Source organism: Dreissena polymorpha, chromosome 1 (genome assembly GCF_020536995.1).
Source record: "Dreissena polymorpha isolate Duluth1 chromosome 1, UMN_Dpol_1.0, whole genome shotgun sequence".
NCBI classification, from domain to species: Eukaryota; Metazoa; Mollusca; class Bivalvia; order Myida; family Dreissenidae; genus Dreissena; species Dreissena polymorpha.
The window spans coordinates 175,096,805-175,112,752 of record NC_068355.1 but is presented as its reverse complement, the minus strand read 5'-3'; the positions used below and the strand labels follow the sequence as shown (position 1 = coordinate 175,112,752).

The window sequence follows — 15,948 nt, the reverse complement described above, 5'->3', positions numbered from 1 at the left end:
GATTTTAAATATATATTGATTTAGCCATCGCGTTTCGCATAGCTCATCAGGGCACGTGTTTTTACTTTTATTATATATATATATATATATATATATATATATATATATATATATATATATATATATATATATATATATATATATATATTTATTTATTTATTTATATATATATATATATCTATATATATATATATATATATATATATATATATATATATATATGTTATCACAGCAAAACGCCGTGAAGAATGATTTTGCCAGCCAGCCCAGCCAGCCCAGCCAGCCTCTCCACCTACCCCTAAGACCAACCGCCCGCCCACCCGTCCGTCAGTCACTACGCCCTTTCATCCGAACGCCCCCGAACCGAACCGCTTGTCCGCCCGTCTGCCTGTGTATCCGTCCGTGCGTCTGTCTGTCTAATTTATTATCACAATTGTATAATCTAAATTAACGTGATTTATCTCATTGAAACTGCATAATCGATGCGCAAAAGAACTTTAAAGGGAATGTGTGAACCCATTGTTTATACATTACAGATGTGTTTTATCGCAGATTCAAATCTGCTACAAAAAAATAATCTCGCGCTTCCATTTCAAATTGTATGTTTAATAAAATTCACATCTCGCCTGTTCGATGATCGCTCCGCCCACTTAGTCACGTGGCTTAGCTGTTAGAAAACCAAGACAAGCTATCACCCAAGTTGCTACTTTCCCAATTGATTGCCTATAGATTACGCGATATTCCGGATGATTTTTATGGACTTTTTGCACCCCTTATACACTGGTAAAAGGGGTGTGTGCCATATATTTATTATGCACATGCACGAATATATTAGTTTATAAATAACATAAGCTATGTATAACGGGTATTCTGCAAAACTGGACATAATGTATGTGCGTTAAGTGTTGTCCCAGATTAGCCTGTGCCGTCCGCACAGTTCGTTTAAAAGAAGTTCCTTTTTACCGAAAATCTAGTTTAAGCGGACAGTGTCGTCCCCGATGAGCCTGTGCGGACTACACAGGCTAATCTGGGACGACATTTAACATGCATTATGTCCAGTTTTGCAGAACAAGACACAAGAAATGCAACGAGAAATGTGTTGCAATTAATATGGCTGAGATCTTAAATTTACATACAGAGATTTGTATCGATACTTGGTGCAATTTATACCGTTTTTATTAAGTTTTAAGAAAGAAAAAGTTTTTGATTTGGATTTGATTGGAGACATCATATTAATGGTCAAATACATTTGAGCCTTGTTCTGAGAACAGTCCGCACAGGCTAATCAGTGACGACACTTTCGCCTCAACTTGATTTTCGGTAAGGAGGGACTTCCTTGAAACTAAAAATACCGTAAAAGCGAAAATTGTCGTTCCTGATAAGCCTGTGCGGACTGAACAGCCTAATCTTGGACGACACTTTACGCACATGCATTGCCCAGTTTTCAGAACGCGGCTCATTTCATGTTTGCGACTGAGGTGCAGTTGCATTAGTTGCGTAGTGGGAAGAGATGGTAGAGCACATTTAAGGAAGAGATGGTAGAGCACATTTAAGGAAGAGATGGTAGAGCACATTTAAGGAAGAGATGGTAGAGCACATTTAAGGAAGAGATGGTAGAGCACATTTAAGGAAGAGATGGTAGAGCACATTTAAGGAAGAGATGGTAGAGCACATTTAAGGAAGAGATGGTAGAGCACATTTAAGGAAGAGATGGTAGAGCACATTTAAGGAAGAGCTGGTAGAGCACATTTAAGGAAGAGATGGTAGAGCACATTTAAGGAAGAGATGGTAGAGCACATTTAAGGAAGAGATGGTAGAGCACATTTAAGGAAAAGATGGTAGAGCACATTTAAGGAAGAGATGGTAGAGCACATTTAAGGAAGAGATGGTAGAGCACATTTAAGGAAGAGATGGTAGAGCACATTTAAGGAAGAGATGGTAGAGCACATTTAAGGTCAGTGTAGGAAGAGATGGTAGAGCACATTTAAGGTCAGTGTAAATTATGCAAGTATGCACGAGGATTTGTTTTGATTATGGTTACTTAAAGTAACCACTTGTACGATGTTTTATTTCGTATAACAAAGATTCGATAAAAATAATTATTTATTTTGAATATAATTGGCTTTTCTACTCACTTTTATGTTTAAATTAAGAAATAATGAAGTCGCTACACTTATAAAGCAAAAATGATGTTCTAGACATGTTTTGTTTTAGCCGTAATTCCAACAAATATCAATCATGTGTAATTTTTCAAACGAATGGCTTTTTTCTCGATAGTGTTTTGAAAAAGTGATGTCAAAGCACACTCGTACTTAAAGTAAGTTTTATATTTAAAGAAATTGTATAAGATGTTCAAACAAAAAATGGATCGATCGTTTGTTCTTCTCGAATAACAAATCCAAATTAGTAATTGGCATTTTCAGACAGCCCATTAGTCAATCAACCGTTTGTGCTCTCAAATATGATCGAAGGCTCAACTTTAATAACATCGAAAAAATTGGTCTTCCTCGGTACGCACGTCATCTTAGAGCCTGTCGCATGTGCATACTTCAAGACGTTTACGTTGCCGTGATGCGGCTCGATCCGGATGACGTCAAGAGAATACATGGAGGGATCCTCGTCGAAGTAGTTGAATGGCTGTAGGACGAAGGAGAGCCCCATCCCGGGGGTTGTAGTCACGGGGAGGTCCTCCTTGTGGGGGATGTGGTGCACGCCCATGGTGACCCAAACGACCAGGTCCTGCAAAGGAGTAAGACATGTTTTGAAATATGTACACGACAGAGATTGTGGATACTTTGCAGTCAATCAGGAACTTGTATCCGGAACTATTTGCTCGCCCGACTGATGATCACTTAACAGACAGATGTCAAATTATTTTTGAACTGCATGAATACATACAGGAGTTAACACTTAATGTCATGTCATACCAAATTTAATTATCTGAGAAAGTCAGAGTTAGCTTGAGCTTATTGACGAATTCCAAAACATTAATACCGGTAATGGTTAAAAACAAATCAAATCAATATCTTGTCACGTGCTACTTACTTATTGTTTATAATTGTCTCATCCACATGTACTTCATTACAAAACATTATATCTACAACATTTTTAAATAAGTACACATTCATAATAGAATTATAGGAGACAGTACATCACATAGGCAATATAAATACAATGCTGATATCTATCAACATTAAAGACATTTGCTAAATATTTGGCGTGATGCAATTAATTACATATCTACAAGATCAAACATTAAAAAAAGAACAGATTCATTCCTTTAAAATACATGTTCATAAGATGCATCAAATATCTACAATAAAACACTAATAAGTAAGAAGAGAGTAAAATCAGTTAGTTTCAATGTGGATCATAAAATGCATCAGATATCTACAATAAAACGCTAGACACCGGTAAGTAAACAAGTTAAAATCAGTTAGTTTCACAATATATATCTTCTTTGCGTTTTTCTAAAATCAGAAAGCAGGTTTTGGCAGCTAATTTTACTATATTGTTGTCTGACAAGATAATTTTTAACTTATCATCAATATCAAAATTGTCAAAGCCTTGAAACTGAGATAGCAGTTCAGCCATGAGTTCTCGTCTAACCCCGTTGTATAGTGGGCAATCAAGCAGTACATGTTTTTCATTTTCCGCAACACTTATACCTATACTCTTACTCGTAATCATCATTGTCCCAAATTGAAGCTCATAAGTTATGACTGGATCAACAGTGGATCCAAACAGTTTCGTAAATGCTTAGAGTGGGAATCCCCCAATACATTTGGATTTGGCAATAAGCAGTCAATGGGCTCTATTGGCTGACTGAGCAACATTTTTATTGCTGTAATTGCATAATTCAAGTGTTCAGTAAGAACAATACCTAAATACTGTCAAACCATTATTAATCGTCAGGCATTAATGTTCGTGTATTACGTCAGTCGACCTCTTGACGAATTCAAGATCCTAACGAACAGTTATGTCCCATATTTGAACAAATTGAGACTGAATTACCAAAGGCATGAGACACTAAAATCCAACGAAATCCACCCATACATACTTTTGACACAAAAGGGTGTAGATTACACAGTGCTTTCCGGGGATTTCCTGATAATCGCGCTGACACGTGACATTGCACTAAAACGCGAGTGTAGTACAGCTGTAACGACTGCGTTGACTTCGTTTAGGTAGAATAGTAAGGATTAGCGCTAATTGTTAACAACTTTATTACCAATTGTGTGTATTGTGTTTTTCAGTGTTGTTTGCAGATAATACAGCCTCTACGAAGCGGATCCGGATCAAAGACAATAAACGAAATTAAAAGTTGATGATGTGTGATCAACACCTGACTTATATTCATTCTCCAAATTGACTACAAATTGATTGGTGTTTGGTTGTTTGCTACAAAAAAGTTGTAAAATAGCTTGTGCTCCGTTTATGGGCTATCGATGTTTTAATCATCGACAGATTTGACAAGCTTTACGATACATGTTTCAAATCATTGTTAATTGTAGCAATTGAAAACGTAACAGGTAAAGAGAAATTAGCTATCATGACGATTTGTTCCATCCAAACGTAGGGTAATTGTTAACAGATATTCACTTCTATTTTTGAGCGATGTACAGTAAATCCCCGGAAAGCACGTTTTTCGAATGACTGATTATGACGCAATAAAACATTGCTTTGTATCCTATTGCATTCAATCTTATACTACTCAAAATTTGCTAAGGATCACTTTTTATTTTGTTTCGCATAATCTTCAATTTTGGATTACGTTCATTTTAATATATTATTTTGCAGGTTTTGATATTAGAATGTGTGTTTTTGATTTTATTTTTATGTATTGATTTATCATTGATGCGTGACGCAGGCTGAATGTAGCTAGGGGTGACTTTTGAAGGTTTTTAGTGCAAGTGTGCCAGAATTGATATTATTGTAAATTCTTCAAACAGTGAAAGGATCTTTTCAATATCGTGTATGGTTCTTATTGGCATTGATTACTGATTGGCATCGCCTTCTCATGCTGCTGATAAGCCCACGGATGCCGTCTTGTGAAATTTGAACCCATTCCTCTAGGAGGGCTTGTCGTAAGTCCTGGATTGTGATAGGCTTGACAGGGCGTGCAAATATTGCAACCTGAAGCATGTCCCAGACATGCTCTATGGATTTGAGGTCCGGAGACCTCGAAGGCCACTCCATCCTGACGATTGTTTCAGCTTGGAGGTACTCATTGGTCACCATGGCTCTGTGAGGTCTGGCATTATCGTCCATTAAAATGAAATCTGGGTCTATTGCACCAGCATATGGCCGGACGTATACATCCAAGACCTCTCTGGCGTATCTCTGAGCTGTCATAGTGCCGTTATCAATGATATGCATATCGGTCTTCCCCTGCATGCTGATCCCAGCCCAAACCATTACTGAGCCCCCACCATAACGATCATGGTTTGCGATGCATACTGGTGCGAATCGCTCATTGGTTATTCTCCACAACCGGGCGCGTCTATCTGTAAAGTCTACACAGAATCTAGACTCGTCTGTGAAGAGTACTGGTGTCCAGTCATTTAAAGAACAGGTTATGTGATCTTGTGTCCATTGGAGACGTGCCTGGATGTGGTTTCGCATCAATGGAATACGAATGGCAGGTCGTCTAGCTCTCATGCCAACTCTATGCAGTCTGTTTCGAATGGTTTGAGTTGAAACCCGAGCCCCTGATGCAATCTGCAAGTCACTTTGAAGACCGTGGCGTTCATAAAGCGATGACGTCGGGCTTGTACCACGATAAAACGGTATTGTGCCTGCGTAGTAGCCCTCTGACGACCTCCCCTGTATATGGGGATAACATCACCATGCATTTGGTAGCGGTTCCACATCATGGCTACAACGCTCTGTGAAACGCCAAGCTGATGCGCCACGTTACGTTGTGACGCTCCTACTTCCAGCATCCCAACCCCCCTATTCATTTCTTCTAAGGTATGACGTCTTCTTACGCGATAATTAGCCATTTCAAACAACTTTCAATATGAATGGTTGAGCTAAAAGTGTAGATTTGAAGCATGTTCACACTTGTGTTTGTCAAGTGCAAGGCCAAATGTCATGGCTTTTTCGTGGATATTGCTTTTAATGAGCAAATTAGCAAGCCCGTGTAAACAAAATCGATAAGACAGGCTATAGGTTATGTAGAATACGCACTCATATATTGGAAAACATAAGCTGGTTTGTTTCACAGGTACTTGAAACAATTTTTTGGTCCTTATTTATATAATAAGAGTAAAGGTAACCAACGATGATTTCACGGGTGTATTGAATAACACAATGCAACAGCATAATAGATCAAACAATGCACACATATGTCGTTGTGGTTGCCAGCAGGAAGCGTCCATCTATGATAAAACACCTTTTATTTGATGAAAATCGTCCAAGTATGTCCAAAACAGCCAAAAGTTTCACAAATAGCACCCCAAAATCAAAGTGTGTAATTCCTGACGTCCAGCTGTCAGTAATGAATGAAGGCGATTTTCGGTCGATTGTTCACAATTAAACAATTTATTAAACTATTTGTGAAACTTTTGGCTGTTTTGGACATACTTGGACGATTTTCGTCAAATAAAAGGTGTTTTATCATAGATGGACGCTTCCTGCTGGCAACCACAACGACATATGTGTGCATTGTTTGATCTATTATGCTGTTGCATTGTGTTATTCAATACACCTGTGAAATCATCGTTAATTACCTTTACTCTTATTATTTATAAGGACCAAAAAATGGTTTCAAGTACCTGTGGTTTGTTTTAAATAATAAAAACTTCAAATTACACATACTATAAAAAGTGATCCTTAGCAAATTTTGAGTAGTATAATTTAAACGCATTCGTTCATTGGTTGTTACAATTGAATCTGAACTGTGCCCGATGAAACCACTGTGCCATAGTGCACTGTTAATTTGACACCTCAGAAAATTATTGTACTTAAAGTGATCAAATATTTACGATGTAAAACTCTTGAAACTTTATTGAAAACTGACCAAATAGTTTGCTAATTTCAACCAATAATCTTCGCACCTTCTCTAATTTGCGCCGATAAAGGTAAGATTGTCATTACCGGGGTTGTTTGGCCATGATAATAAATGAATAAGACCAATTTGCAATTGGCTTCACTGTTTTAAAATTTTCGTTAACGATTAATCGGTCCCACTAATCCGCTAATCATAATAATGATACACTAATGGGGGCCAATAATGGATCACCTGATAACAAAAGACTAGTATATTGACATGTGACAAACACGACCCAGCTCCTGAAGTGACTCTCAAGTGTCCTCCCTCTTTCTCTACTATGATATATCGCAACCGCGATATATTTCGGACAAACATATCGGATATTGATTGAAGCATATATATTATTTTTTTTATTTTAAAAGTCAGGAATTTGCGAATTTAAGTGCTGACGAAAATTGACGACATTTCGTGCTGGCGAAAATAAATGGTACATATACTGTGCCACATATTCTAATTACCACACATAAAAACTTTCTAAAATCTTTGGACTGACTCATTTCTGAAAAGTCCTAATAAAAAAAAAATCGTTCCCAAAATTTGTCGTACCCAATTTTTTGTTCGCACCCATTTTTTTCGTTCCCAAAAATTGCGTACCCAATTTTATTTTGTGACCAAAAATTTCGTACCCAAATTTTGTTTCGTTCCCAAAATTTTCGTCCCCAAATTTTTCACATATGGGTTTGAAAAAAATGTGGGTACGAAAATTTTGGGTACGAAAAAAATGTGGGTACGCAAATTTTGGTTACGAAAAAAAAATTGGGTACGAAAAGTTTGGGTACGAAAAAATTATGCAAAAAAAAATTGGGTACGAACAAAAAATTGGGTAAGAAAACAAAATGTGGGTACGAAAAAAATGTGGGTACCAAAAAAAATTATTTGGGTATTAAAAATTTTATTTGGGTACGAATTAAAATTGGGTACAAACAAATTGGGTACGAAAAAATTTGGGTACGAATCTTTTTTTATGAGGAACGATGGGGTACTTGTAATCATACCGGGGTACCCAAAGTATCATTTGAAAATCGGTGTACGGCGAAGTATACTTCAAAGTACACGGGGTACGCGGAAGTAGTACCCGTGGGGAAATTGACCTATTCAGCAATATTGACTTTACCGCTTTTTTCCCTACAACATTCATTTGAAACTATTAAAGTCATTAATTTAACATCGCTCATTAATACATAGTGATCTGGCATAAGTCTACTTTCTATACCATTTTTAGCAATATCAGACACCCTGACAACTTCAAAGTTTGACAACATATCAATATTCTCATAGGGGACAACGATATAATCAACAACAGACACACCTTTATTTGACACACATGTGAAGTCATTTAGTTTGGAGTTTCTTCCATTTTCTATACAACAATAACAGTCAATTAAAAAGTCAAAAAATAGTTCACCATATGTATTCTTTGTATAATCAACAACATTTCTTTCTGGTAGAACATCAATACCTTCAATGTAATCCGGCATATCTGCAATTCTAGCATTTAAATCGCCTAAAATGTAGAAAGGACAACTTTTTTGATACTCGAATACGTCAGTTAACAATTCATAAAAAAATTCATTTGTATTTACATAACGTGCTGACCCCATTGGAGAGAGATAGCAAGCACAAATATTTAAACATGTTTGATCAATAATTGACTTAAAAGAGACCCACAAAATACCCTCGTAATCATCATCTAAAATGTTTACATAAAATATGTCTAGTAATGACTTTTTCACCAAATTTCCAACTCCACCAGACCCTAATCTTGCATGTCGGTGCAACAGCCTTCTATAATTACTAAAACAATACATTATTATCAACATAAAGCTCACAATATCCTTTAAGATGTGTTTCTGCATTAGCAAGTATATCAATATCACAAAATATTACTTAAACAATTTGCTCTAAAAATAAAATTATCAGTTTCAACATTGTCAGACCATCCATTTACATTCCAAAACCGTAGCTTTACCTAGTTATAATATCTACAGTCATTATTTATGTATCTACTAGAGTAGTGAGAGTCATGATTGTTCGTTCTTTCGTAAGAATCACTAGTATAACTGTTTCTTTGGGATTGGCTGCCTCTACATCCGTTGCTGTACCATTCTCTGGGGCTGTGTCTGTTCTGGTTGTCATCTTCTCGCCTCATGACATATGACCTGTCATTGTATATATTTGGTCTATCACTGTTCCGGTTTGAGTTATCAGTGTTTGTTACCCGATAATTATTTTTACGTTGTCGACTTTGCTGCTTCCACGGATGAGCTTCACTAGTCGAACTATTTTCGGAAGCGCGAGGCTGCCTAGTTTGGTTGTTATCTTCCTGACTGTCTTCTAACACTAGGCGATTTCTACGGAGCTTAAGCCCTGAAACACCAAGGCTTTTAATTAATACTTTCAGGTTTCTGCTATTTTGTCGCATCTCGTTGGTTTGGTCCGCGTTGACATACACGTTCTCATACTTTTCAATATTGTGTAGCTGACTTTTTGTTTTCAGAATTTTTATTTTTTCTTCATCACTTGTCACTTTGAAAATGATTTCACCTTGTTTGTAATTGAAACCTCTTTGCCTTTCTGCTTGTACACATGATATATGTGTGAGCTGCAACCCATTATGCAGCAAATCATGCACTTCCTTTGTTGTGTCTTCCCGTTTCCTCTCAGGCATATTACGAATGCATAGGTTGTACCGAATTGATGCGTCCTCAGCATATGATGACCCCACTGATTTCATTTCGTTAATTTGTTGTTTTGCAAACATTTTACATCTTGACATAGATTGTCATGAACATTTCCGATTTCGTTAATTACTTCATTTTTTATTCTGTTGCTCTTTGTACTGATTTTCTTATCCAATATCTTTGAGAATTTTATCGCAAAGCTTTTTCTCAATGTCTACAGCAATACTGTCTATTTCAGATGACAATATATCACCCAGTTTACTCATTTTCTCATACAGTAGTTGAATTTCGTCCGTAAACCTGCTGAAAACAATCACAATGTCAATATCGATACCTTCCACAGGGTTTCTTGCAGCCCCTTCCTTCTGTTTCGTGTCTTTTGGAGCACGTTTCTGTGTCTCTTGCTGAACATCTTTGCCTTAGGTTCTTTTTGCTTTCACTAAACCTCTATCTACAGTTTTATATTTCTTGTTGATGCCTTCTTCAGGAACAGATAAATGTCTTTTTCTCGAGCTCGTAGTTTTATAACTGGTTGAAGAAACTACCTGTACACATTTGGAGGGCATCACACTAAGCACATACGCTGACGCATCTCGAAAAAGATCCGCCGAGTTACCTGTAGCCATACCTGGCGATTTGTCAAGCCGTCGATCCCCAAGCAAAATATTCACAATATTTTTCAATCAGAGATAAATCGTTAAAAATGAATTAAAAAGTTCGTGAGGAGTTGATATCAGTTGCTTGCCGCAATAAAACTAGTAATAGTTTGTTAGGATAGTGTGTATTCACTTACCTGATCAACAATACTTTCATCGTCATCTATGAAGCGCTGGAAGTTCACGACCGGATCGTACACGTCGAATTCGGTGTACATTGAGCTGCTGTGGGCCTCTTCCGGCTTGTGGCGGGTCACGGCCGTCTGGTACCGCGCCCAGTTGATCGCCGGCTCCTTGTTCCGGCCCTCTGGGAGTATCTGCTTCATCATGCCCTGGTTGATCAGTCTGTAGGAAATATACGGGGTTTATTAACATTTTATTATATTAAAAATATTCAGTAGCGTTCCGTCATACGGATTGAGTCTTCATTCAACCGTAAAACTAATAGTTTATTTTGCTTCTCAAACATTTTTATGCAACACAAAAGGAATTTCCGGTTCGAAATTTGGTTTACCTACAAAGTTATGTCAGATATGTAAGGATATTTATCATTTTTGCAATTATCAGTGTTAAGTTGCCTGCATAAAGAGTTTCACTTGTTAACTGTTAAATAAAACTCCAAATTCTCAACAAAGATACATATATATATATATATATTTCAAAGGCTATTTAAAGAATTTCTAAAAGTATTAAAGTGTATTTATGTTTCAATGAAGATGACTTTCGTGTATCATCATTTTTATGAGGGAGCAGGATGTGTTTCTAATGGTTTCATATTTTAGTTTTCAAAGGTGTTAATTCACAATGTTAAATCTATTGTTTAAGATAATTCACTTATTATTCACGATTCAGTTTTTAGCAATTAAGACAAAGTTTCAATTCTACTTCCGTTTATTGTTTTCTATACGTATATTATATCAATGATTATATAATCAGAATTACTCAGAATTAATTAATCCAAATATTGTCCTTTACAATATATTAGCAATAAGAATAATGTTATTTAGGCTCCAGAGCGTGCATCTAAAAATAGTTCCTGATACTTCTTACATTTAGATTCCCGGGTTTAGATTATCATAACTTATGCAAAACGAACACGGTAGGAAACGTCCCACACTCACGTCATTTAAAGCAATAATTTAGTAAAATTGTGTCATTGCTGTTTATCTTTGTATGTGTTTCCTTACCGGTATGCTCTGTGGTTTCCGTATTTGTCTGTGGTTGCATTGTTATAAAACACGTGGTAACTTGGGTTTTCAAAATTGAACTTGAACGCGGCCCTCTTTTCAGTTCTAATTAGTTCTCTTTCAATCATTCCCTGACTGTAGGTATCGTTTTTGGCCGAGAACTCGTTTGTGGCCGTTTCAACTTTGATGTGGATCATCTCGTAACGATTGGAAGTCCCCTTGATGTCAAGGTCAACTTTGAAGTTGAACATATGAGAGTGGTAGTTGGCTGAAATTAAATCTTGAATTTGGAATCCGTACTTTCGCTCCATTTCTGAAAATGCATTACCTAAAACGTACCCTGTAGAAATCCCCTTTGTTTCTAGGACACCGTTTTGGAAAAATCTGAAGTCAAAGATGTAATCGTAATTATTTATTGTTACAACAGTGCGCAGAACAAGAATGGAATTCTCCATCCCTTCGTAAAAAGCGCCCTCTGTTTTGGAGTACGAATGGTGACGGCGGATAGGCTCTCCGGTGTTCATCTCAAACAAGCAGAAGACATTTTTAACGAGTATAGGTTTCTCGGAGGTCTCGGTCACGTGTTTTGTATCGAAGAACATCGCGTGATCTGGACAGTCCGCGCCTGGCACGAGACCATTTGCTGACGGACCAATCAATTCAGCAGAATCCATGTAATCGGAAAACCTCTGTTGTGGATTGTGTCCGGAGTAGAATACTGAGATTTCCTGCAGGCCGAGCTCGTATACGATTCGTTCGTCGTCGAATTTAATGTCATAAACTTGCGGTCCGTATGCGGTCGACATTCGGAAATCGAACGACCATTTCATGTATTGTATATGCTTCCCTTTTACTGTGTACCGTTTACCGTCTGGCTCAACCTGTACAGGCGCACGCTTCTTGGCCGCTTCCGGTATAGCGCCTCGCTGATTCATCGTAGAGAACGAGTTCCGGTCTACTTTAGGAAAAGATCGCATGGTGCAGTTCGACGCTATGGTTTTAGCCTCCTGCAACGTTTTGAACTGTTTTCCTTGAAACCACACGATGTCGATAACCGTCCTTCCAGGATAGAATCCTACAAGTACAGAAAAGTCCACAGGGTGCAGAACGTAATATTCCACATCGTAGTTTAGCCAGTACCATGTTTTGCGCATGTTCGTTCCACTGGATGCCGGGGAGAATGTGGAGGCGTACACGAAGGTCAGACACTTGTCATCGCATTCCTTGACACTGGTCCCGTAGCAACTTCTAAGGATATCTCCAAACTCGTTGTGCACAGTATTGGTTAGATTTGTTATCACTGAACCATAATCATCGTCAGTCATAGGTCGATAAAAGTACGGTAACGTTGAGTTGATGCCTGGAGCCGGATGATGGTAACTCGGATTTGGAAGAGGCCCCACGACAATTTCATTTATCTGTTGGTTGGGTGATTTTCCGCGTATTATGATAACCTTGGCTTCCCGGGCCGGCTGTCTGGCCCCTTTGTCTAGATGCGCGATCACCTCTGACTTATTGGGAAGGTGCAGCTCAGCCATGAACACGAAATTTGCGTTTGTCTTACTGGCGGACGGTCTTACCAAATCAAACTCCGGCCTAGAGTAAAGGTAATTAGTCAACGCTTCAATCTCCTTTCTCGTAAGATCCTGAAACACTGTTGGGTTTTGAGATTCCTGCCAAGTGAAGTCCTGCTGTATGACGTCACAGTCATCTACTCTCGGATGCGCATGGCGGTCGTGGTAATCGTCTTTAAAGATTATGACGATTAAAGCGACGACGAGGCTTATGCAGACGACCGACAGTATTACCGTGGAGAAGAGGAGGCATCTGTTTGACCGAGTTCCGCTCCCCATAATTAAAACTGAACGCGCTGAAACAGACAAAACGCCAATAACGACTAGTAAGTCATCACTGCTTTTCTCGTTGCCAGTAGACGATTCAAAGGGGCGACATATGAATATTATCCTTACGTAAGTTATTTTTTGTCCGCCAGGTTCATAAATAAAAGCAAGAGCCTAGCCTCAATAAGTGTGCAATGCGAGGCATGTTGCAATATTTTGTTGAAAGCTATGACACATAATTATTTATAGAGGATAAACGATGTTGACGGCATAGAGAACTCACGATATGTTTTAATGAAATCTGAAACTGCGTCCTGTGTATTGCGCAAAGGTTATACAAATTTTAAACTGATTATGAAGCTGCTTCGGAATGTAATGGTATGGCCCTTACGGCTTAGAATTATAAGCAAAAGGCATTATTAGCTCATCTTTTTTTTTGAAAAATATGAGCTATTGTCACCTTGGCGTCGGCGTCGGCGGCACTGTCGGCGTCGGTGTCGGCGTCGATGTCGTCGTCGGCGTCCGGTTAAGTTTTGCGTTTTGGTACACTTTTCTCATAAAGTATCAATGCTATTGCATTCAAACTTGGTACACTTACTTACTATCTTGAGGGGACTGGGCAGGCAAAGTTAGATAATTCTGGCTTGCATTTTGACACAATTATGTGACCTTTTAATACTTAAAAAATTGAAACTTTTGGTTAAGTTTTGTGTTTAGTACCATTTTATTCCTTAAGTATCAATGCTATTGCTTTCATACTTGCAACACTTACTAACTATCATAAGGGGACTGTGCAGGCAAAGTTATGTAACTCTGACAAGCATTTTGACAGAATTATGTGCCCTTTTTATACTTAGAAAATTGAAAATTTGGTTAAGTTTTAAGCTAAGGTCCACTTTTTCCTAAAGTATCAAAGCCCTTGCTTTCATACTTGCAACACTTACTAACTATCGTAAGGGGACTGTGCAGGCAAAATTTTGTAACTTTGACTGGCATTTTGACGGAATTATGTGCCCTTTTTATACTTAGAAAATTGAAAATTTGGTTAAGTTTTGTGTTTAGGTCCACTTTTTTATTTAAGTAACACAGCCATTGCTTTCATACTTGCAACACTTACTAACTATCGTAAGGGGACTGTGCAGGCAAAATTGTGTAACTCTGACTGGCATTTTGACGGAATTATGGGCCCTTTATACTTGAAAATTTGGTTAAGTTTTGTGTTTTGGTCCACTTTACCCCTTAAGTATCATAGATATTGCTTTCATACTTTGAACAGTCGCAGACTATCATAAGGGGACAGTACAAGACAAGTTGCATAACTCTGGTTGTCATTTTTACCGAATTATGGCCCTTTTTTGACTTAGTAACTTTTAATATATGGTTACATTTTGTGTTTAGATTCATTTTACTTCTTAAGTATCAAGGCAATTGCTTTTAAACTTTAAATACTTTCATGCTATCATGAGGGTACTGTACCTGGCAAGTTGAATTTTACCTTGACCTTTGAATGACCTTGACTCTCAAGGTCAAATTATGAAATATTGCTAAAATTGCCATAACTTCTTTATTTATGATAAGTTTCGATTGATACTATGACAAAACAACTCTTACCTGACATACCACAATTTACTCTGTCCAAACCATCCCCCACGCCCCCCCCCCCCCATCAATCCCCCCCATTATTTTTGTTTTCATTAAAGATCATCTAATAAATGACCACCACACCCTCACACTATATCCCCCCCACCGCCACCCCAAAAAATAATTTGTATGCCCCCGGTAGGCATTTAGCAGTTGTCAGTCCGAAAAAAACTTTAACATTAGCCATAACTTTTTCACTTTTTAAGATAGCAACTTGATATTTGGCATGCATGTGTATCTCATGGAGCTACACATTTTAAGTAGTGAATGGTCAAGGTCATCCTTCAAGGTCAAATATCAAAATTTATGGTGTCTGTCCGTCCGAAAACTTTAACATTGGCTATAACTTTTTTAATATTGAAGATAGCAACTTGATATTTGGCAATAGGCATAAGGCAAATGTCAAATTTATGGTGTATGTCCGTCCGAAAACTTTAACATTGGCTATAATTGTGAATATTAAGGTGAAGGTGAAGGTCATCCTATAAGGCAAATGTCAAATATATGGCGTCTGTCCGTCCGAAAACTTAAACCTTGGCCATAACTTCTTTAATATTGAAGATAGCAACTTGATATTTGGCATGCATGTGTATCTCATGAAGCTGCACATTTTGAGTGGTGGAAGTTCAAAGTCAAGGTCATCCTTCCAGGTCATCCTTCAAGGTCCAAAAAAATTCAAAGCGGCGTTCTCATGAAACTGCCCTTTTTGGGTGGTGGAAGTTTAAGGTCATCCTTCAAGGTCAAGGTCATCATTCAAGGTCAAAGGTCAAGAAACAAATAAAAAATGTCAAAGCGGCATTATCATAAAGCTGCACATTTTGAGTGGTGGAAGTTCAAGGTCAAGGTCATTCTTCAAGGTCAATATCATCCTTCAAGGTCAACGGT

At 37.8% G+C, this 15,948-nt stretch overlaps 1 protein-coding gene across 1 annotated transcript in view; it reads right to left on the bottom strand.

Moving 5' to 3' along the window:
• Window positions 1–2,090: 2,090 nt before the first annotated feature.
• The window catches only part of LOC127862519 (putative amine oxidase [copper-containing]), a 16,936-nt gene continuing 3,078 nt past the window's right edge, over window positions 2,091–15,948 (bottom strand). Inside the window, exons 2-4 of the mRNA XM_052401682.1 lie at window positions 11,582–13,451; window positions 10,532–10,739; window positions 2,091–2,739 (exon numbers count right to left, since the gene is read on the bottom strand). Of these exons, the coding sequence (XP_052257642.1) occupies window positions 2,440–2,739; window positions 10,532–10,739; window positions 11,582–13,434 (2,361 nt within the window). The 5' untranslated portion in view covers window positions 13,435–13,451 and the 3' untranslated portion in view covers window positions 2,091–2,439. The remainder of the gene's footprint in view (window positions 2,740–10,531; window positions 10,740–11,581; window positions 13,452–15,948) is intronic.